The following is a 24,070-nucleotide window of genomic DNA, read 5'->3' on the forward strand; positions in this document are numbered from 1 at the left end:
CAAATCGGAAAAAATACGCAAGTTTAAACATAAAACAGTAAGTAAGAAAAAGTTGTTTTCCCTGTGCTTCCTTGCTTTTTGCGGCCGCTAGCTGCGTCGATCGAGACTACCCCTATCGCCGATACTGCACATTGATGGATGAACAATCCCACGACTGTCAGCAAGCAGACGGCAGCAGTTTAAAAAAGTAGACAGTGAGTAAACCAATACTTTGTAGACTGTATCTAAATTTTGAATCTGACAACTAAGACTAAGAATGACACGATACCCCATGACTGCCAGATTCGTCGAATTTTCCCCATCATCATCTGTCACGATAGACGCCACCTACGCCCGACCCGTGACCGCCTGTGGGCACTTTGACAATGGGAGGCAAGGGAGAGAGGACGCGTCGACGACAACAACAACCAACCAGTCATTTATACCATTAAAAAATGCATTATATACAGAGTTGCTTTAATTTGATGTAGGAAGTACAAAAGTCAACGGTAAGTTAAGAATCATGTTGTATGGATGTTCCCGTACAGTGTATCAGACTGTCGTCTTTGTTATGTTTTGTTCTATTGTTCAGCTGTTCAGTGACCAAAATTTAAATTACTTTTTTAAAAAGTCTTTAGTCTGTTAGTACAATGTTAGTAATTAGGCCCCTAGTATAAATACTAATAATAGTAAGTTAATAATAATACTCAGTCAATATAGTATTATTAAATATTAGTATTACATTAAATAGTATAGTGTTCATGGTATTAGTAGGCCCGGCCCAAGAACCTCAACTTTCAAGGACAAGATATTAGTTTTAATCATAAAAATCATCACTTTGCCTTTCCCTTTGTGGGGCGTGTACTTTTGTTTACTATTAATTATTATTATATTATTGTTATTAGAAATAAATGTTGACATCTTCAGTAGGTACTTCTACTATCTTACTCAGTCTAAGTACTAGATGTATTTTTTTATATAGGGCTAAGGCTCCCCCAAGGGAGCCTCATATTTTCTAGAAGTATTTAGTAGGGACCTCTGAGCTGAGGTTCTGTCCTGCTGTCATGTCTGTGGTCGTGGACTGTAGGGACCTCTGAGCTGAGGTTCTGTCCTACTGTCATGTCTGTGGTCGTGGACTGTAGGGACCTCTGAGCTGAGGTTCTGTCCTGCTGTCATGTCTGTGGTCGTGGACTGTAGGGACCTCTGAGCTGAGGTTCTGTCCTGCTGTCATGTCTGTGGTCGTGGACTGTAGGGACCTCTGAGCTGAGGTTCTGTCCTGCTGTCATGTCTGTGGTCGTGGACTGTAGGGACCTCTGAGCTGAGGTTCTGTCCTGCTGTCATGTCTGTGGTCGTGGACTGTAGGGACCTCTGAGCTGAGGTTCTGTCCTGCTGTCATGTCTGTGGTCGTGGACTGTAGGGACCTCTGAGCTGAGGTTCTGTCCTGCTGTCATGTCTGTGGTCGTGGACTGTAGGGACCTCTGAGCTGAGGTTCTGTCCTGCTGTCATGTCTGTGGTCGTGGACTGTAGGGACCTCTGAGCTGAGGTTCTGTCCTGCTGTCATGTCTGTGGTCGTGGAGGGATAACTTTCAATATGGCGCCATGCACCTTTTCATTCACTCAGTTTTACAAAAAGGGATATCTCCTTAGACATTTAGATAAATATTACATGTATTTCATATCGAATGAAAAAGTGGTGGCGCCATGCGGAAACTTTTCCACTGTAGTAGTAGGGTGTGTAGTGTGTACGACTGTGAGTGTGTAGGAAGAATAGACGACCATGGTACAAACTGTATTTCCTTCCTCCATGGTACGACAGAAGATGTACGGGGCGCTGTGTAGAGGAATATGCTAGGGCTAGACCCAGTAACTGGGGCGCTGTACTTCCTTTTCGAAATGTTGACATTCTCGGTCGAAACTAGCACGACCGAGAATGTCAAAATTTCAAAAAAAGGAGTACAGCGCCCCAGTTACTGGGTCTATGCTAGGGCCTACTCTGTACTCATTTTGCTTCTAAACTAACCTACTTCTACAGAAATTAGGGCTCCGCCGTGAGCGGGGGAGCTTTAGTTAGAGATTCTAGAAGTACGTCCAACCATGGCATGATGGTCTAAAACATGTCTAAAAATAATAAATAGCCTAAATAGACCATGTAAGAAAAAGAAAAGTCTTTATCTAACCCCTGGCAATTAGGCCTACTACTAGTACTAGAACTTTGAGGTTCGTTCCGCTATTGTCTTTGTTGAGACGGTAGCGGAACCATATGATATACATAACATAGCTCCATGGCGGAACGAACCTCATAGTTTTAGGAGTATGGGCATTTCCATGCCAAAGTAGACATTAAAGTCACCTGGAAGTGGTATTTTTTTTAAATAAAGCTTTTGTCACTAAAATATGTGTTTTTATGAGAGGAATGTGAATAAAAAATTAACTAAGGTTTAAAAATCTTAGTTTTGATTGTATTTACAAATTTACGAGTAGGCCCCGACCCGAGAGGGCGCTGTTCGTGACGTATTTCAAGGCGCGATATTTTGAGAGAAAATTTGTAGTCGGGCCCCCGTACATTACGTCTGGGAACATGGCGCATCAAAACGAATTTAGACACGATTTTACACACATACATGTACGTACATTGAAACTTGAACATGTTGAACGCCTAGTGGTTTTTACAAAAGCTATTGCTGCTATTTTTATTTAACTATGCGACTTTTTAGTGACCAAATGGGTTGTAAGATGTGGGTCTGCGTACGTATTATTATAGAAATACGGCCACGGAGCAGACTGCACGCACGCACTATGGCTGCTGTATAATGGGCGGACGGTCACATAGGACCTGCACGCACGGTGAATCGCATGCGGTACCAACAAAAAATCGTGTCACTTGGCAAAAGCTAAAAACATACCCTCAAAGTTCAAACTTACCCGAATTTTTTCACGTTTAGCAAATGCTCCTCTGAGTTCGTCACGTCTTTCAGATACCTTCTTCGACTTCCCACTAGCTAGAAAAATTGTTGGGACGGCGTCGTGTTTAAAAATGGCTCTTCTCTTCATGTCAAATGAGTTGTGTATCCAGGATTCGAAGCACGACGGCTCTAAGTGTTCACTGCAGCGCTGAAAAAGACGTCGGACCGGACCACTTTGCTCTAGTTAATCTGACTTTCGCAGCCCACAACCGCCTATACTTGGGATCTGCAGGAAACAGATGAAGACTGACCCCATCTTTAGTTGTTTTGCTGCATCCAGCAGCAATACACCTGGTCGGCATTGCCGGAAAAATGCCAGAAAAAAAACTTTTTCGCAGCGTACAAACTCACGTCTTAGAATTACATGTACTTTTGCACGTGTGTTTATCTACGCATCGAGGGGGGTCTATGTTTCCTTTTCCTACGTCACAAAAGGGGTAGGCGGAGTCAACCCCCAGTCACTTAATTAATTTTTTTAACATATAAATCGTGACAAACAATTACTCAAAAAATTGTTTTATTGTTAATAAACATAAACTCTTATGTTTAAAAGAAAAAAATCCTATTTCCAGGTGCCTTTAAGCTTGGGCGATATCGATTTATTTTATTCACGACATATCGCCGACATTATATCGCGATATTCAATATAATCGCGATCAATTAAATTTGACATCATCAGTCTTCAAACTCCAAGTGAAAGTTGTAGAAGAGACAGTCATAGCATAAGAGAGGTGTTCTAATGACCTATTCTTCTGGTTTTACTCCAAACCTATGGGCTGCAAGATGTCTCAGCTACCAAATACATCGCGATATTTAATCGATATCGCGATTATCGCAATATATCGATATTTCGATTAAAACCAAATCCATCTGATATTGAAATCGTTTCCAAATTAATATCGCGTTATTCGATAATATCGTGATATCGCCCAAGCTTAGTAGACATGACTAAAAGAAATCAAATTGTGCCTACATGTTTCTTCCAAAATGTGACATCATAAATAAGCAGTGTGAAATATCCATAGTTTGCATTTTATACGCCTTTGATCAGTTGAATCATGGAGCAATTGCTCCACAGTTAAATTTTAAGTTACAGTATCTGATTGTGGCAAAGATGAAAGAAAAGTTCTTACAATGTCAAGTAGCCTAAATTTGTTCAATTCAAGAATCTTGTGAAGTTCAGACCATGGTTGATAGGTTTTAGGGTTCTTTCACAATTTCATTCATTTGATTTTTCAGAATGTTTTATCATCCTTTCTTAGGCCAATTTCAGTAAGCACTCAATTTCATTTTTAACTTAACCATTATGTAATAATGTTTTCAAGGTGTCCCTAAAATCGTGGCAAATCTTTTACCTCTCTGTGCACGATGTAAACAGTCCCTAGATACAGAAATTTTGGTTTTTATTTGCCAAGCAAAGAGTCTCCTCTCCCTTGACCAAAACTTAGAAACACGTAAGGCTCCACTTGTTATTTGCACTTGTACATAAATGCAAAAGTTTGGTATTTTAGGCATTTCTACATGGTACAAAAATTACCATGGTAATTTTCAAAATGTCATAAAAAAATGTTGTGAATAAAATGAAGACAACTGCTGGCTATAGAGTCATACACAGAGTCTCACAGTGCACTTGCAGTCACTGCAGATACTTCTTCCACGTATGGCTTCACCGGGAAACCATTCTTTCTTGTTTGCCTTGAAAGGCAGTGGACATTATTGGTATAATTACTCAAAACATTTATCATCATAAAACATGTAAAACCTTCCTTGATTACGAGTAATGGGGAGAGATTGATGGTATAAAACATTGTGAGAAACGGCACCGTCTGAAGTGCCATAGTTTTCGAGAAAGAAGTAATTTTCCACGAATTTGATTTTGAGACCTCAAGTTTAGAATTTGAGGTCTCGAAATCAAGCATCAGAAAGCACACAACTTCGTGTGACAAGGGTGTTTTTTTCTTTCATTATTATCTCGCAAATTTGACGACCGATTGAGCTCAACTTTTCACAGGTTTGTTATTTTATGCATATGTTGAGATACACCAGCTGTGAAGACTAGTCTTTGACAATTACCAAAATTAGTGTCCACTGTCTTTAATATAAACAAATGAAGATAATTAGGGCATCGGTTGATATACAGCCAATCAGTAAGAGGGAGTTTGAGTCAGGGTTTTGTAGACTTGCAACCCGACGTCTGAAACGACGCAACAGTGTTGAATTCCACAAGAATGCCATGCCACTGGACCTTCCAATTTCAATCCAAGATGGTGCGGGTTACGGCTTTAATAGTATAGATGTATTGCATCGTTATTTTTTTTCCAATTCTAAGAAAAAGGCATAATACCGTGAAAACTGGTAAGAGGAGGATGCATAATGTGGAGCTCTAGTTTTTCTTGGATCAGAAATAATGTACAGTGTTTTGATTTTTCTTTACATAAATGTGAAGTGTTGAATGTACATGTACTTTTTGGGCAAATTCTAATTTAAAGGCACTGGACACTATTGGTAATCACTCAAATAGATAGCATAACAACTTACTTGGTAACGTGCAATGGAGAGCTGTTGATAGTATAAAACATTGTGCCAAACGGCTCCCTCTTACATGTACATACATGTAAGTAATGTAGTTTTTGAGAAGGAAGTAATTTCTTGCTAAAATATTGGAGTTGATTTCGAGACCCATTCAAGCACACAACTTGTCTACAAGGGTGTTTTTTTCTTCCTTTATTCTCTCGCAACTTCGACGACCAATTGAGTTCAAAGTTTTACAGGTTTGTTATTTTTAAATGCATGTTGAGCGTACACCAAGTGAGAAGAGTTTGTCGTTGACAATTGCCCGCATTGAAGGTGTCCAGTGCCCTTAAATTGTTCAGGTTTGGAAATAATGTACGTACCGTACACATACATGTATGTGTATAGTACAGTGTAGAATGTACTTGTTAGGCAAAATCTTATTTTAACCATTGTTCAGTTTCCCAGTATGGAATTTTGATGATGTTGTTTGTATTCTTGCAGCTGGTGCAGCTCAGGTCTGTGTACAAGTTGACTTGGTGCTACACAGGCATTCACACACAAACACACGCAAGATGTTGCCATTAGGATGCTCTGCAAGACTCACCTTTGTAGCTACATGTCTCTTTATAGCGGTAGTGCAAGGAACATACAACGCTTCAGGTATGACTAGGGAAACTGATGCTCATAAAACATATTTTAAATAAAACATAACTTAGGAAAAATAATTGAATGGTTATCCATTATTTATCCCTGTCTGTGATTGATGAAATTTTAATATTGGAGTCCTATTTACAAAATATACTATATGTTAGGACTCCTAATTATTAGTGTAAACAATAATACAATTTGTATACATTTGAAAACGCAGAGCCTCTATGCGCAACAACAAAATATGAAAATAATATTATACAATTGTTACAAAAGAAAGATTAAAAAAAAAGGATTCTTAAAGAGTCCCTTGAAAATCTGAAATGAGTAAGCCTGGCGAATATGAAGAGGTTAGCTGTTCGAAGGTGCAATGAAGTGGAAGGCTATTTAATCAAAGAATTGATTGGAAAAGGTGGTTTGAGTCATTGTCCATTAGAGCGAAGAGGACAACTAGGATGTATAAAATGTATAAATTTATAATTGATATAAGATTGTGTTTTACATGGTTGCCAATGTGTAATTACTGTCGTGATAAAATTTAATATTTGAATCCTACATGTAGGACTCCCATGTTCATATTATAGTACGCTTGGGACGCTTCAAAGCTTTGCAGCATCGTTACAAAATACATTAGAAAATTGTTCCTGTCTTTTTGTCCCGATGAAACAAGGCTGCACATGTTAAGTAGGATTTGAAACTTTGCATGGTGGAAACACAATGTACGATATAAAGGTTTGCGGTAACACCATGTAATGACTATCTCTAATGAGTTGCGGTGGTTGTGAAAGGAACTGTATCTCTAGAGTAAGCCAATGGAATGGATATACATGTATGATGCCACATAATGAAGCATGGTACCAGACTGTAAGTATCTCACATCAGTGTTATGGCAAGTTGGTTTCAAACCTGTTGTTTTTAAAATAAGGTTTTATCAAGATTTTTGGCAGGGGTCGAATTTAAGTGTATTTTCATGGTAGTCAGCAGGGCTAGTAACCAATAATGTTTAGTAGCCCTGATGAGATTTTGGTCGCCCGAAAGACACATTATGTCTCGAGTCACGGCTTAAACTTTACAATACACCATAGCACAGTTCTTTGTTGTTTGTAATGATGATTTTTTGCATTGTTTTTCCACTAGCCCGTCGGGCTATCAAACTGGAAAAATCAGTAGCCCGGCTGTAAATCTGGTAGTCCCGGGCTAGCGGGCTAGTGGCAATTTCGACCCCTGTTTGGGGATTGTGTGATGGACAAGTTTCCTCGACAGTACTTATATTGCAGGGATGGGGTTTTTCCGTTTCGTAGTCTGCAAACTAATTATGCCTTGTGCTCATTATATGCAAAGAAGAATTTCTTGTATATATGTGAAAATATGAAACAAATATTGATGCATTATTCGTGCATTGTTGTAAAATGTAGACCTCCTTGACTGGTTATCAATCATGTCAGTGAAATCTGGCTTTTACTTTTCACAAGACCAAGCCAAGAGAAATTAAATTAATAGTTATATTGTAATGTTCTATGAAAATGCACTGAACTGCATCCAATATACTATGTAATTTGGGTATTCAACCGTCTTGATTTCATAGTTTGAAGATTGAAATTGTTGAAACTGTTTTTCCTGAATAGCTACGCTTCAGCAATTTTGTACAAGTTTATCAAATAACTAAACAAGGCCACAAGGGACTTTCAACCCCAAGTTAAATAAAATTTACTCTTTAAAATTTACCAAGTAATTGTCTTACATGTACTTGTACATTTGTAAGTAACAAAATTTCTGATGTAAAGTTTCCCTCTTTTGTTATTTGACTTAATTAATATCTTTGAAATTTGTCTTTCGGATTACTGATAGCTTGATTGAACACCTTGATCAATGTGAGCTCTAATACAATTAACACTGAGCTGCACGTACACACAGTTCAAAAGCCCATTGCCTTTAAAGGCACTGGACACTACATTGTACATGTTTTAGTGATTACCATACCCACAATCGTTGTTAGTATAAAAAAGCACTTGGTAACGAGCAATGGAGAGCTGTTGATATTACAAAAGATTCTGAGAAACAGCTCCCTCTAAAGTAATTTCTCACTCAGAAAAATTCATATGTGAAGCCTTTAGGCACCTGAAAGCACACAAAATTGTACATTACATGTACATCTTAATTGGGTTTTCTAAAATAATGAAAAAAAAACTTTATGTCTGAAAGCCTTTAGGCATCTGAAGCACACAGATATGTATGTGCATTGATGTGTTTTTTTCCCCTATTCTCTTGCAACCTCGATGATCCATCAGTAAAAAATGTTCACTGATTTTTATTTTTTTATTTTATGCATACTTTACATGTTGGGATACACCAACCAACTGAGAATACTGGCCATGCTCTTTGGCAATGAGCAAATGTGTACAGTGCCTTTAAAGGCCCATTAATTTTGGCTGCAGACTGATGAGTTTAATTGTGTAGATGTACACACATCTCTTGGTGTCAGGCGAGTGTAATTATACGCAGTCAGGGCCTATCTTGATAGTGACGTGCAACCATGCAAGAAGACTAATGGCATTATGATGGCTTTATGCACGTTCACCATATTCACGCGCAAACTGTCCAAGCGAGTTGAAGGCAAAAGCTTCATCATTAGCATGTGTGTCAGTCAAGTAGAACTACTGTACTGACATAATTTGAGGTCGGTTGCTCCAGTGCAATATTTTTGATATGAACAATAGGGAGCAAGCATAATATGTATGACCAACAGCGGACCCAAAACAAAAGGGGTCACACATTGTCAGTGTTCTCTCTTAATTAAAGGAACATGTTGCCTTGGATCGGACGAGTTGGTCTTCGCAAAGCGTTTGTATCCGTTTGTTATAAAATGCATGATTAGAAAGATATTTTAAAAGTAGGATATAATGATCCACACAAGTATCACTCGAAATTGCATGGTTTTCCTTTTACCTCGTCGACTCACATGGTCGGCCATGACTCCCATAAATCGCCAACCGTGTTACATGTACATGTAGTTCGCAAAGTAAAAGAAAAATCACACAATTTCGAGGCAAATGTGTGTGGATAATTGTATTCTACTTTTTAAAAATCTTTCTAACCATGCATTTCATAACAAACGGTTACAAAAGCTTTTCAAAGACCAACTCGTCCAATCCAAGGCAACGTGTTCCTTTAACAGTGATTTGTAAATTCCTCTGTACGGGATCAGTCAAAGTTATGGCCAACTCTTCCTGTATTATTTATTGCATACCACCACTACATGATCATGTCATGTAATTTATAATAAACAAAGCAGGGCTTAAAATGTACACTGGACCACAGACCCAAGGCCAGTAGTTTTGGTGTCAGCAGGCCAGTAAACTTTCGACTGAACAAGTTCGGTGGTCTTGTTTTTTTAATTGAATATCAGATTATGAAGAATAATATGCCTCACTTTCTGACTTTGTTTGTATCTTGAGCAAATAGTATCAATGTCTTACACTCGTTTAAAGGGTCTATGTAACTTTTGTAGGACAAAAAACACAACGTCCACAGATTTACAGTAAACTTACACAGTTTGAAGATAATGATAGTAAAAAGCTTCCCTGAAAATATTACGTGCTGAGGTGCTGTAGTTTTTGGGAAATGAGTAAAACCATGTCATGGAAATAATTTTCATCTCATGAGACGAAAATTATTTTAATCAATTACAAGTACAAACGTATTTTCATGACATTGTTTTACTCATTTCTCAAAAACTACAGCACCTCCATTAAAAGTAATATTTGAAGGGAAGCTCTCCACTTTATCATTATCTTCAAACCCTGTAAGTTTAATGTAAATCTATGGATATTTTAAAAAAGTACCCAAATCCTTAAAAACAGTTAATCTTAGTGGGCGATTCCAAGCAAACATGGACATGACACCAAAAAATTAAAATTGTGTAACAACTTTCTTTCCACGTAAAAGTTATAGCTAACATATGAAAGGAAACAGACATTAACTTTTTTTACACACTCTGTACCATTTTGTACAAATTCAGCTCATGTTTGCACAAGCTGTGAACAGACCCTAAAAAGTGAGCATATTAAGGTGATTTCTTCAAAGTTAAATATTGTCCCCCACAAAGGTTCTTCCAGCAAAACTTTAATAGTTGTGATTAGCAGCAGGTACAACTATTTAAAATCCAGAATGAATTTTTATTTGTGTTTCTCATTTAAGCAATATGTGAGTGTACTTGTGGGAGCTTCAACAGGGTGTAATGCGACTAACCGAGAGTTGAAGTTATTTCAATTGCACGAAAAATCCACTGACTATCTTCATGGCAATTTAAAATATGTTTCTACCCTTATTACCAAGTCTGAAATGAGTTAAGAAATCAACACTCTAGTTGGTGTATTTTAATAACGAGTCATCAAAAAGTGTAATGCGACTAACCGGTAATGCGACTAACCATGCAATGTAATGCGACTAACCAAATCTTTTATCAAGAGGAGGACGCTAAGAGGTCAGCAAAGCTGGATATCTTGGTTTTGACTTACTAGAGGACAATATTACATGAATTAAGAGATCTGGGGCTCTGCAGATGCCACTCATGCCCTACCCACAATGCATTTTTCCATGCTGAAAACTATAACATGTGTTGTACATGTGCCACTCCAATCTAGTTTCATCATTAACATATGAAATAAAATAAAGAAAAGCAACATTTCTGAGAATTTTGAGTAGAAAAGTGAAGTAATGGAACTAATTTACTCCACAAATTAATGACATATGTACATGTTGTACCATTGCCTAGGCTGAAAAGCAGAATGATGTTACAATACAAGGAATTCAAGAAGAGCACAGAAAAATCTCCCAAAAGAGCAAACAAAAGCAAAAAGCTGATGTCCTCTTGCCACCATTTTCCTTCAGAAAGAAGAAACATGATAATTACAAAATGCTGCCTTACAAACCAGGGTAGTGATGCAAGGGTAGCAATGCATGGTCAGTGGTGTATGGTGTAACATGCAGTGAAATGTATCCAGGTAAAGTCGAGGAGATGGGTGATCAAGAAGGTTTTTTGTTTTGTTTTATACACTTTTTCGACACAAAACAAATTGTTTGTTGCATTGAGGAACCTGTGATAACCAACAAGGCCATTTTAAATTCACAGTCCACTTTTAAACAATAACCCAAACTTTGATTTTTCAGGGACATGGTTACAATGTATGTAAGTCACTTTAAATCTGTGATTTTATTTTTGTTCAATTCCTACATACTCGGCAAGATATTTAACATTTTATGTATAATGCACAACTCTGAAAATAAAGGTGGTCAGTAAAATGGGAAATAATATTTCCGAAAAATGTAAGTTTGCTTTTCTAAAAATACACATTTCAGCCTTGTTTCTATGATTTTTAAGAGAAAAGGCGTTATTATTTTAGTAGCCTTGCTCAAGGCAGTCGAATTATTCACTCCGAAAAAAGACCGCCGCTGTATAAAAACCCACCCGTATTCACTGTGCGTAAAACCCACCCGTATTCACTGTGCGTAACATCGCACGACACGATGCCCCCGTACACTATCCGCATGCGGAGGCCGTCAGGCCGACAGCCTTGTAGGATCTGTGTTGAAGCCACTGACCTCATTACTATAATAAGCGAAGAGTTCCCACGGTCAGCTCATTACCATAATGCCCGCGAAAGTTGAGACATGTTTACCTCACACACCACCACCACGGACGCATGATAGGGTCCAAAGGTCGTGTTAAGGGAAGTGCGTGATTGGACATCAAAATGAATAATTCATTTGCCTCACATCCTGTGTTGTCTGATAGGTCTGACGAACGATATACATATTCATGAGCTGCATACTAGCATATCCTCGAGCCCCCCCAATTTCGTCCACTATTGGAATTTTTTCAATACAACACATTAAAACGGGAAGATACAGATCCGACAAGGCTGTCGGCCTGACGGCCTCCGCATTCAGTTAGTGGTGTACGAGTGCGATGACTTGTGTGAACAGTATTCGTGCGATGTGACAGTGTGTATACGGGTTGGTCATTCGGTGTGATCGCACACACCATGCACAGGGTATACGGCGGGTGGGTTTACAGCTGCGTCTTTTCGGAGCGAATAATGCGACTGCCTTGAGCAAGGCTATTATTTTAGTAAAAACAAGTGAAATTAATTTATTTTGTTTGTTGATAAGGAATGAACCCAATTTTGCCAAACAAGAACTCAGTTTGGGCTCCATTGGGCTTGGCTTAAGTGGCCGGACAAACTGTAATGCGACTAACAGTAATGCGACTAACCATGGTTTTGCCACGTAAACGTAAAAGTTCAAGTTGCTGACTATTTATAAGTATCCTGTTGGATACTAATGTATAAGAGATGTGTGCTAAATGTAGTAAAACCTTTGCAAGTTTTTTAGTTTGAGGAAACTTTTGAATTGAGACAAGTGTATTTTTTATCATGTCCTTTTTGTGTAATGTGACTAACCGCTTTTTACAAAGCTATAACATCCAGAGTACAACGCCCACAACATTTTTAATATCATCACTTCAAAGCCTTGGGTGTCAAGTGTAATGCGACTAACCATGGAATCGCCCTAATGCATGTAAAAGTTTGGGTAAAGAGCGTTTTTCATATTTGATTCTGGTCTTGTAAACTTGGGGTGTAAATATCAAATTTTTGTCTGGACAGATGAACATTTTGAGCCAAAGCCTCCTGGTCTTGTGTTTTCCCCCAAACAAACAAACTTAAACAAACAAACGTGAACAAACAAACAAAACAAAATGAACAATCTGTACAGGCCCTGATACACTAGCATGACTAGTTAGCTAATTGTATAGTGCTCACTTATATGCCGCCAGGTTATTTATTTCTTGTACATGTATTTGTTATTGTTATTTATTTGTCAACAACAGAGCCGAACCGACAGACCCACATGTATGGACGGGACTTCATTGTTACTCTACCCCTTGATGGTTGGAAACTGGAAGCAGCTGGTTCTTTCCTTCAGATTGCTTGTGTCTCTGGTGGATTCGAGTAAGTGTTTCAAGCAAGTTTTTTCTACATGTATTTTTGTTGTGTGTTGCGATGATCATACCGCTACATGGGGGTGTTGTGGCTGAGCGGATAAGAGGACTGAACTCAAGCTCTGGTGTTTCTGTTCAGCAGAGTGTGGGTTAGAATCCCGGTCGTGGGACTTGTGTCATTGAGCAAGACACTTTACCTTAAGCTTCTCTCCACCCAGGGGTTAATGGGTAACTGTGAGGGCAGAGTTGGTTCTTGTGATTAAGTGCACTACATATTTGGCGGCACAGGCTGTATACTCCCAGGGAGCTAAGATGGTTTAAGGTCATTTAAGGCCCAGTGGCCAGGGGTAATACTGTTGAAGCGCCATGAGCGTCACTATGTGATGGACCTGAGCGCTTTAAAGGAAGCCACTATTATTATTATTTTATTTTGCAGGGCTTAAACTTTGAGTTGTCGACCACCGGTTCTTTTCAGACTCACACTACTCAAACGAAACCTTTACATGTTATTTCTAAATACTCCCACCATTAAACCCTACTTAAATATTATCTTTTTTAAAGATCTTAAAGATTTGTTTTCATTTGTTTTATTTGTAGTCCAAAGGCTAACGGCTTTATAACTCTAAATGGGAGTGGTTACTCAGAGACGTTCACTGCTGCACCATCTGCTTCAATAGTTCTCACAAGCTTCAAACAATTCCTCCTAAATACAAGTACAAATATTCTCTACATCAAATCGGACTTGGACATCGTCGTCACATTGTTCTTACAAATTGGTAAGACCTTAAGCGCCTACACAGCGATGCCCATAGCGTCTTTGGATAAGGTTTACTTGGTTGCTTCTTATGGTTTGCAGGTAGATAATTTATCAGAGCTCACTGTAGTCGGCACAGCGCCCACACAGAGTATAACTTTCAACGAAAATGCAGATAATGTTACTCTGCAAAGTCAGGGGGGTGTAAGGCCGCTGTCCTGCAATGTGTTACGCAACCAGTCATGCGTTTACCAAACCAGCAATGATTTCATAGGTGGTCACCTCCAGTCCCCTGATCCCCTCATGGCAATAGTTGAAAGTAGATGCTCAGACGAGGCAAGTGGTTGTTTAGGTCACTCCATGGATAGCCTTTACCCACTGGTTGCACTTGGGCAGAGGTACACGGCTGTGGCTGTCGACAGCCTGGATGTCAGTGGAACCTTCCGTGCCGTGGCAGTTTGGAATAACACTGTAATTTCCTGGTCTGACAGCAAGAATGTGACACTCGCTAATGGTCAGACCAAAGATCTGAGTTATAACGGGAAGGAAGTTGGCACCATTAAAGGATCTAAACCCTTTCTCCTGTTGCATCATATTGAGAGAGGACGACCGGCCATTGACATCGCCTTGGTGACTGTACCACCCCATGAACAGTTGACTCGTAAAACTATAACTTTCTCAACCTACACAGTCATCGACAAAGGACAATCACAAGTGAAAAGCTTCATCACTATCATAAACCCGTGCGGTGATGAAATATTATTACAGCGCATTTCCTCGACAAGGCCTCGTACTGTTCCAACCGTTTCCCAGTCGTCCACGGTGGTACATTTAAGTGAGGATGAAGCGACAAATGTATGTGGCTCAAGCAGGGATCTAGAACCAGGGGTCTACACTCTGGAGGTGAGTCCAGATAAGCCAAGAGGCAGTTACTCCGCTATTCTGTACACCGTTACCAAAAATGGCGTTGCGGCACACATCCTGGCCACAGAACTAAACCAGGTGGTTTGCAGCGTGGAGCCATCGGAAAAAGTACATCTCTGCCCAACAAAATTAATCACCATCCAACCACCAACAGTAACAGCCAAATCTGAACCACCTGTTACTATCCATGGCGGGGAACAGACAAATAATGCAAGTGGCACAAGTAAGTTAATCTGATCTGCTTTTCCTCTGTATTACTTTTTGAGCACTTTTCACACGACAGCATTTTAGCATGAGGTCCCTCGCATAATTTGAGCAAGGTTTTAAATTTTAACGAGCTGAACTTGGTGTGGAAGGACAACAATGTTTGGACTGTCAAAGGTCCCTTGTGAATCTTCTCAAGTTTTCCATACTCTATGGGGTATTAAAGGTACTAGACACTACATTGTATTGGTAATCACTGTTAGCATAAAAACTTGCTTGTTAACGATCAATGGAGAGCTGTTGATAGTATAAAACATTGTGAGAAACGGCTCCCTTTAAAGTAACATTGTTTTCGAGAAAGAAGTAATTTTTCTCTAAAATATTTGAAATTGATTTTGAGACCTCAGAATTAAGCACACGACTTTGTGTGACAAGGGTGTTTTTCTTCCATTATTCTCCCACAATTTCAACAACCAATTGATTTCAAATTTTCAAGAGTTTGTTATTTTGTGCACATGTTGAGTAACACCAAGTGAGAAGACTGGTCTTTGACAATTACCAAAGGTGTCCAGTGTCTTTAACATCATTGTCCTATCCATGCATCGTTGACTTTGAGTCTGATAAACTCCTTTCAACTGACATGTGCCTATAGATCCTGGGTGTCATTTTGGGTGTCAAAATTGTATACAAACATGCACAAAAGAGAGTTGACACCCCAAATTTTGCGCATTGTTCGGAGGCGCGAACAAATCTGTATTGTGTTAGCTCCCCCTTGCATAACGCGGAACGCTACAGGTACACTGAGTTTACGCGCTCATTTTTACGCACAGAGAACATTGTCCAATGATCTGCCTCCTTTTTGAGAGTGTGACGTCATATGCAATGGGTCTATAGAGACAAATGAGATAAATCTTCTGTTATTTGTACCGTATGCCATACATGTACTTGTAGTGCTTGTTCAAATAAAAACAGTATGCATGTTAAACTGTTCTGGTCTAATTGTTATGACAATTCTGGGCCAGTACAAATCTTGAGCAACAAGCCCATTGGTCTTGTGGATTTTTCCCCCAAATTCAAGCCCTGCACATTGGTTATTGTCTCAGACCAGTTTCCACATTTAATGTGACACTACCTTTAGGTATCAGGGAGGTCAAGTGAGGCTTACATGTACAATGGACCCTTACCATGAAATATGCTAATTACATTCACGCATGCGTACAGGCTTTATTGGTTGGCAAATGCCTGAGAGTCATGCAGCCATTGGCCATGTATGAAACAGCGCGGTGTTCCTTTATTTTGCCAACCGAAATGTTAGTGCGGACGCGCTATGTGCAATTCACATATTTCATGGGAAGGGTCTAATTGTACTGTTGTTGAACAAATGTATACACTGTGTAGACCATGTGACCTCTGACGTCACACGAAAACCATAACATGATTCGCGCGCGTACCGCCGGGCAAAACCTTTGTGTTTTGGCAGCCAGCTAGAAAGTGTACGCAATCTTACTAAGACTACGCAACTCATTGCCCGCGAAACATGACGTATATAGTGTTTTGTCAACAGAGGGCGGTTTGAATGTAAACATAGGTCACATCGTCTATTAACCTGTTGATTTATGTGATTATTATTAACTTTGCAGTTATTGCCGTAGTCATTGCGATCCTGACTGGGATTGTGGGTGCCATAGTCATCGCCTTTTTCATGTATCGCTGGTGTAAGAGGTAAGTGAACCAGTTACTGTTGGGTAATAGGCCTCCCTTGGTAATTACTTGAAAAAGGAATGACTTACATGTACTTGGTAAAACGCACTGAAGACAAGAGCTCTTGATATTATAAAACATTGTGAGCTACATTTTGTAAGTGATCCCCTTTAAAATAATGTAGTTTTTTAGGGTTTTACCCCCCAAAATGTGAATCGAGGTCCGCAGAAGACTGGCCCGTTTTCCTCGTATTTTCCATACACCGTTGTTTAAAAACGCATAACAGGTATAGTACACATTATAAGTTATCACACAAGTGGGAGTGGATTACAGAAAAATAACGCGCGCCTGCGTCCCATATTCAACAGGGCTGAAGGCCGAGTTGCATATGGGACGCAGACGCACTTATATTTTTCTGTATTCCAAGAGCGCGAGAGTGATAATGAATTTATATAAATATACATGTATATATGCAATATAAAAACTAGGAGTAGGTTATAGCCTGATATCACACTCCAGTTCGAACATCTGATTGGAGGATTAGCGCATACTGGAAGGTAAAGTCCTCATAACATGCACTACACACCTGTATAGGCTAGAATGGAGCGGTTGCTTCGTGGTACAGATCGTACGAGAATCCCGACACAAAAATATCAATGATACAATTTGTGCATTATCACAGCAACTGCTCATGCGACAATTACGTGACAAAATCGGTATCGCGTATAAAATGTTGATCCTAATTGTTTTGTGGATAGCCGTCCAAGTGTGCAAAAATGTGCATTTCAAATGTAGGTTACCATGGTTACCAGCGCAATGTTCCTACTGTTCGGATTGGCCGGAGCTGTATGGCCAGTCCTATCAGATAAATATTTTCTGAACTTTAACTGAGCGGTAAGCTTTTGTTAATACACAACTATATCTTGCTACAAAAGTATGCAATTTCCAACATCTATTATATTTTGCTATGATACGGCAGCTAAAGTTCCTTGTATTTTCTGTGTTCTCGTAGCGACCGTGGTCGTATCTTTTATTTTTTGTTTTTTTTAATTTTAAACCAGCATGGGACAGTTCGGGACCAGTGAAAATTTCATATAAACAGGCATCTTGTAATGTATTAAAGAGAGCTGACTATATTATGTTTCCATTATCTGATGAATTTCAGGAGGCGATGGAAGCGATTAGACGAGGGTGAATACATGGAGGACAATCCCATCAGGCTGCATGCATTGAACATGTTGGAACAAGAACATGGTTTGTAACTAAGCTTTACAAATCACAGGATTGAAATAAATGTACATTCATTCAAAACAATAATGACATGTGTTAATTGTGTATCAATCAAAATTTTAACATGTAAAAATCTAAATTTTTGATACAGAAAATTTTCATATTTTCATATTGAAGTAGAATATGTTTGGGAGTGTTGACAGATCTAAAACTGTTTTTACAAAAAATTTGTTGAATGAGTTTTTTAAGTCAGACTGCAGCTTTTGAAGGCAGGGTATACTTTCGGTAATTTTTTGTCAAAGACCAGTATCCTAACTTTGTATATATGTAAAATAGCAAACCTGTAAAAATGTTTGGCTCAATTGGTCATCTACATGTAAGTTGCATATAAAAAAAGCTTGTTGCTTAGAGTTATTTGCTTTCAGATGCTCGAAGCCGTACTGAGATTCAATTGTGGGGGGTGAAAATTATCTCTTTCTCTAAAACTACACTCCACAAATAGACCGTATTGAATATGACGTCACCGTTCAAATATCTGACCTACAACAACATGGTGTCTGTGCGCGTGTGACGTGCCTGTGTGCGTGCATTTACTGTAGCAATCAAACCGGGAGTACTGCGTGCTTCATTGATGTACGCGTTTGGAGGCGCATACGGTTTGCCCTACAAGATGGTGACTTTCGTAGCAAACAGGTGATTCAATACCATGAATACGGTCTATTGGGAGTCATCTCCTGAGTGTTTTGTTCTAACAATAGCCCTATATAGGACTCTTTCTCTGTACACAGGAACAGAGTCCTAACTATTGAGGCCCGTTTCTGGGGCGGAAAAATTTCACAGCTTCATAACTTAAATCTTACCTGCAACAATCCACTAATTTCAACAGATTCACATTCCATGGCGGCATACATTTTTCTGCGGTGGGTTTTGGTCCTCGTGTTTTCCTCACAAATCCGTCATTTTCGTGAAATAATGCAGCTTCCAACGTTAAAAAATTCCCGTTTCGATCGTTTTCTCACAGTGTTGTCTGTTGTCATGCGTACGCGTATACATTCGCGTGCAAGACGCACGATGCAAGCTAAGATGCATGAATTCTTGGTCACCGTATCTTTACTGCACAGCGTTAACAACACAATTCAAAATTTGCGCGTCGTGCGTCTTGCGTACACACGGCAGACTGTGAGAGTACAAACAAAAATGGGAATTCCTTAACGTTGGGAGCTGCATTATTTCATGAAAATGACGGATTTGTGAAGAATATATGACGATCAAAACCCACCGCAGAAAAACATATGCTGCCATGGAATGTGAATCTGTTGAAATTGGTGCTTTCTTGCAGGTAAGATTTGAGTTATGAAGCTGTAAAAATTTTCCGCCCCAGAAATGTACCCTGATGTCCAGGACGTCACTGTAGTACAAAACGAAAGTGTAAGGCCGCCAGGGCTATTCTAACAACAGCTTTTCAATGCTTGATACAAAGTTTGTTTTGTGGTCATTACATAAACTTGTAGAGTAATTACCAAAAGTATACCCTGCCTTGAAAATTAAATAAATGTATTAAACAACAGTACATGTACATGTACATTGAAGCTTCTTGCAGTTGCAAGCTCTGATACACACGTCTTAAAAAGAGAGGCTCATTCAAAACTCAAGTTGCAACTGTTCTCAGCTTTTGAAAGCGATGCTTTTAGTTTCACATCCAATTGTGTAACAAAAATATATATAATGTTAGGACAGTGAGAGTACTTTGTTTAAAACTCTAATTATACTAATTATGCAATGATGTTAATCAAGATGTCTTTTTTGTACTGATTGTTGTGAGTAAAATATATTTAAATTCTTTAAATTCTTTAAATTCTTTATTAACCGCCAATTTTAAATGTAAAATAAATATTTGAAAACCAGTACTTTGTTTAAGTGAACAAAATGGGTGCACGCAGTAGCGGGAAAAAAATATCTGCGCTAATTGTCTGCATTCAGAGAGGTGCTTCGCACAGTTTCTATATTAAACACTGCTTGACTTAGCAAAGCAATAAGCATGCTTAGTCCCGCTTTGTTAGCAGGGCCCAATTTCATAGAGCTGCTTAAAGACACTGGACACTATTGGTAATTGTCAAAGACCAGTCTTCTCACTTGCTGTATCTCAGCATATGCAAAAAATAACAAACCTGTGGAAATTTGAGCTCAATTGGTCGTCAAAGTTGTGAGATAATAATGAAAGAAAAGACACCCTTGTCACACGAAGTTGTGTGCTTTGAGATGCTTGATTTCGAGACCTCAAAATCTAATTCTGAGGTTTCAAAATCAAATTCGTGGAACATCACTACTTTCTCAAAATTAATTACCTTCACAGGGAGCCGTTTCTCACAATGTTTTATTCGATCAACAGCTCTCCTTTACTCATCAAGTAAGGTTTTATGCTAATAAATATTTTGAGTAATTACCAATAGTGTCCACTGCCTTTAAACACAATAAGGAGCTACATGTAAGCATAACAAAAGTATGCTTAAACCAGAGTAATGTTACCAGCTACGGCTTTTGAAAGCAATATTTTCTGCTTTTAAGTAGCTCTATGAAATTGGGCCCAGACGAGTGAAGCAACAATGCAAACAAAAGTGAATTACATACAAATTTGCTGTCAAATTTCCCGCTCATTTGTGAATTGCAAATTAATTCAGACTTCTTTAGACTCTTCAGATGGTTTTTTCATTGCTTGTAAAATATTAATTTTGTCTTTTATTTGTTGTTACTATTAACTGTTACTATTTTGTACAAAAAATATTGCCGTGTTCTTTTCTATGTGTTAAACACAGTACTGTAAAAATCTGATTTTAAATATTTTAATAATATTAATTTTAAATAGCATTTTAAAGTAAAATGGTTTCTTTTAGTCAAAGCAGGCATATTTACAACTCTCATATTTTTTGTAACAGCATCGTGAGACCACAGGGCTGGTGTATCTCAGAACTTTCACAGTAACCTTAAAAAAGGTCTCTGTCTGAGTTTTACTTGTCATGCGCTGAAAAGTGAATAAGTGGATGAAACCTAAAGAAAAAGGCATTGGTTTGTATCTTTTAAAGACACTGGACATTACTGGTAATTGTCAAAGACCAATCTTCTCACTCGGTGTATCTCTGTGAAGATTATAGCTTAATTGGTCATCAAATTAGTCATCAAAGTTGCGATGAAATAATGGAAGAAAAAACGCCATTGTTGCACAAGTTGTGTGCTTTCAGATGCTTGATTGCGAGACCTCAAAATAAAATTTGAAGGTCTCGAAATCAAATTCATTTTAGTGAGAAATTACTTCTTTCTCAAAAACTACATGCAGTTGTACGTTACATCAGCGGGAGCTGTTTCTCACAATGTTTTATACTATCAACAACTGCTCATTTCCAAGATGAGGCTTTATGGCAATAATTATTTTGAGTAACTACACTGTACATGTACATGTACCAATAGTGTCCAGTGCCTTTAACACAGACGCTTTTAAATTGTTATCCTTAGCTTCCATCCTAAAAGTTGGGACACAAGAAAAGGGATTTGTACGAATAGAACAAAATGGGCCTTATTTCATGGTTCTGCTTACCAGTACTTCATTACCAGCACTGAATTTCTGCAGGGGACTAAATGTGAGGGATTCTTCGTTAGCGAAGAATCCCCTACATTTAGTAATGTGGAGTACGCACACTCAAAAGCAAAAACTCCCTACTAACACTTGACTTGTGCAGAGTTCCCTGCTTCTGAAAGCACTGGTTCTTTGATAACAAGTTACAGTAAGTACATGACGAGCCATAAAATTGGGCCCAGGTGGCTGACTTAGAGATGGTTTTATTATACATCATGTCAGTTTGGAAAGTTGCTGAAATGTTTAAAATTGTTGAATAAGAAAACTTTTGTTAAATTTATTTAATTTTTTTCGTGCAATAGCAAAACAAAAACTATCTACTAAAATAATTAGTAAGAGTAACTGAAATAATTAGGTTTTTTTTTTTAACAGCTTTTTATAATCACAGGTTTTTAGGTAGTACGGTACTGAGTACATGTATCTGGGTTCTTTTCAGTGTAAGGGTAAAAACAAATTATAGTCTTTATCCTCAATGCAAAACTAACCTTTTTTAAAACGCTGCAGTACCCACTGCTAACACATAGGATTTGAATCTGCTCTAGCAATGTAAAGGTTGTGGGTGTAAAGTTATTTGCCTGTGGATTTGTTTTCACAGATTACGGGAAAGTACCGAGTAAGTAGTGCCTAAAATATATCGGTGGAAGAGTTAAAAACACAACTTGATTTTTTATCCCTGATGGAAAAAGAAGGCCTATTAAAACAAGGCATGAAAAACTCAACAGGAAGTGGACTGCAGATAAAGCTTGTGGTGCGGATGTGGTTTGTCACAGTAGATAAACATAGAACATTATTCATGTGACACTAACAACTATACCATGTTGACATATGGAAGTTATGCCTTCACAGTCATGTGCACAATTTACACTTCCTCTAATGTTGCATGTTTGAATCCGATAGTGCAGAACTTACCCAAATTAAAAACAACAAAATGATTTGACTTCAGTAAAATGTTAACTCTGTACAGTAATTGCTGCTGCTGACAATTTCATGTCAATGAAAAGCTGGTATGAGCTCAAAGTTTGACTTATAAGCTGTATAATTGTTTTGTTTTTTTTTTGCAGTTTCTCAAAAGTCTCCTATTGTCAGGATTGTGTGATGTACTCATTTTCCAATAGATACATGTTACATAGAGTCCTCATGTGAGTTGGGACAAATTACAAGTCTTTTATAACCACAGGTTAACATGGTGTAAATTGCCATTGTAATACCTGGCACTTCCCGCCAAACATGCCAAACTAGAAATTTAACATTTTTAAATTAATTGTTGGTCCCCAATCCTGGAACTATATGAAGCTACCAAATCACATGCACAACAACAACTCACTCGCATGACTTTCAAGTTTAAATTTTAACTTGTCTTTTCTCTTCTCGCCCATGAACTGTCCATTCTATAGCATTCTTTAGCAGTGTATTGTATTATTGAAAAATGCGCTTTATAAGTCCTAATGTACATTATATTATTATGTTTGTTGTTGACTAATACGCTCTGTTAATTTAAACTACATTCATCTGCTGCTAGATACTATGCATTTTCTTTGTAAATTGTTAAATATAAGGTGATTAATTATTCATGTATGTTTTCCTACAAATTGCCCAGACTTTGATAATAAGTGAATTATAAACTGTACCCTAGGGCTGATTTCACAAAGAGCTAAGATTGATCTTAAGCTGTGTATCAATCTTGACTCTTTCAGTGCCAAGGTCGTACATTTACATTGTGTGTTATGTATGATCTATTTTCATGTACAAGAAAGCGCCATTATCATACATAACATTTATAACAGCAAAAATGTATATAGTGCTAAATCCATCAAAAAACAATGCTCTATGACGCTTACAGAGAAACATTTTTAGAAAATCTCCCAAGATATACCCAATCGTAGGCCTACATAATAAGATCTGTTGTATGTACTCAGAAAGTGTCATCATGGTACATGAGAGGGCATTTATCATCATCATCATCATTAGGATGTGGTCATTAAGTGTAAGATGTACATGTAGCCCTCATGATGACAGGACATTCTCAGGAATTACTTCTATTGGCTTTGGGAAGTACAAAGCAACACAAATCAGCAAGATACATTTTTTAGGTATGGCGGACGTGATAGTAGTGCACTGCAGTGCACTGAACTGTTTGGTTTGGGTGTATACAGACAAATTTACCCAAACCTTAGTGTTCTATCATTGTGTCCGCCATACCTCAAAAGGGCACATTGGCTTTGGGATGTGGCCCTACAAAGCAACACAAATCAGCAAGATACTGTACATTTTGTTTGGTGAAAAAAATATAATTTATTAAATGTAAGTTCAATACACACAAGAAAGTTGACACTGAAAGAGTTAACTTACAGTAAGCAAAATGTGATGTCAAAATACAAACCACTATGGTGATACTGACAAATCAAAGCCATTGAACACTTTCGGTAAACAGTATATTGTCCAAGCCCACACTTCGTGTATCACAACTTATATATAAAATAACAAACCTGTGAAAATTTAGGCTCAATTGGTCATCGAAGTCTGGA

The 24,070-nt window shown here is 38.2% G+C and overlaps 1 protein-coding gene across 3 annotated transcripts; it reads left to right on the plus strand.

Moving 5' to 3' along the window:
- The first annotated feature begins 56 nt into the window (after window positions 1-56).
- LOC139938054 (uncharacterized) lies at window positions 57-24,016 on the plus strand. 3 transcript variants are annotated; one of them, XM_071933410.1, is made up of 6 exons: window positions 57-194; window positions 5,958-6,116; window positions 12,994-13,114; window positions 13,702-15,005; window positions 16,627-16,708; window positions 17,853-24,016. In XM_071933410.1, the coding sequence occupies exons 2-6, from the start codon at window positions 6,029-6,031 to the stop codon at window positions 17,947-17,949; spliced, it is 1,692 nt and encodes a 563-aa protein (XP_071789511.1). In that variant the 5' UTR covers window positions 57-194; window positions 5,958-6,028; the 3' UTR covers window positions 17,950-24,016. The 3 variants fall into 3 exon arrangements, with proteins under 3 accessions (XP_071789511.1, XP_071789512.1, XP_071789513.1); XM_071933411.1 differs by lacking the exon at window positions 57-194 and adding an exon at window positions 233-488; XM_071933412.1 differs by lacking the exon at window positions 57-194 and adding an exon at window positions 5,584-5,713.
- The last annotated feature ends 54 nt before the right edge of the window (window positions 24,017-24,070 follow it).

This window comes from Asterias amurensis, chromosome 6, assembly GCF_032118995.1.
Source record: "Asterias amurensis chromosome 6, ASM3211899v1".
In the NCBI taxonomy this organism is placed as follows: Eukaryota; Metazoa; Echinodermata; class Asteroidea; order Forcipulatida; family Asteriidae; genus Asterias; species Asterias amurensis.

Coding starts and splice junctions, on each gene's coding strand:
- LOC139938054 (XM_071933410.1), top strand. CDS start 6,029: ATGTTGCCATTAGGATGCTCTGCAAGACTCACCTTTGTAGCTACATGT. Junction 6,117..12,993: donor AGGAACATACAACGCTTCAG/GTATGACTAGGG, acceptor TGTCAACAACAG/AGCCGAACCGACAGACCCAC. Junction 15,006..16,626: donor AAATAATGCAAGTGGCACAA/GTAAGTTAATCT, acceptor TTAACTTTGCAG/TTATTGCCGTAGTCATTGCG.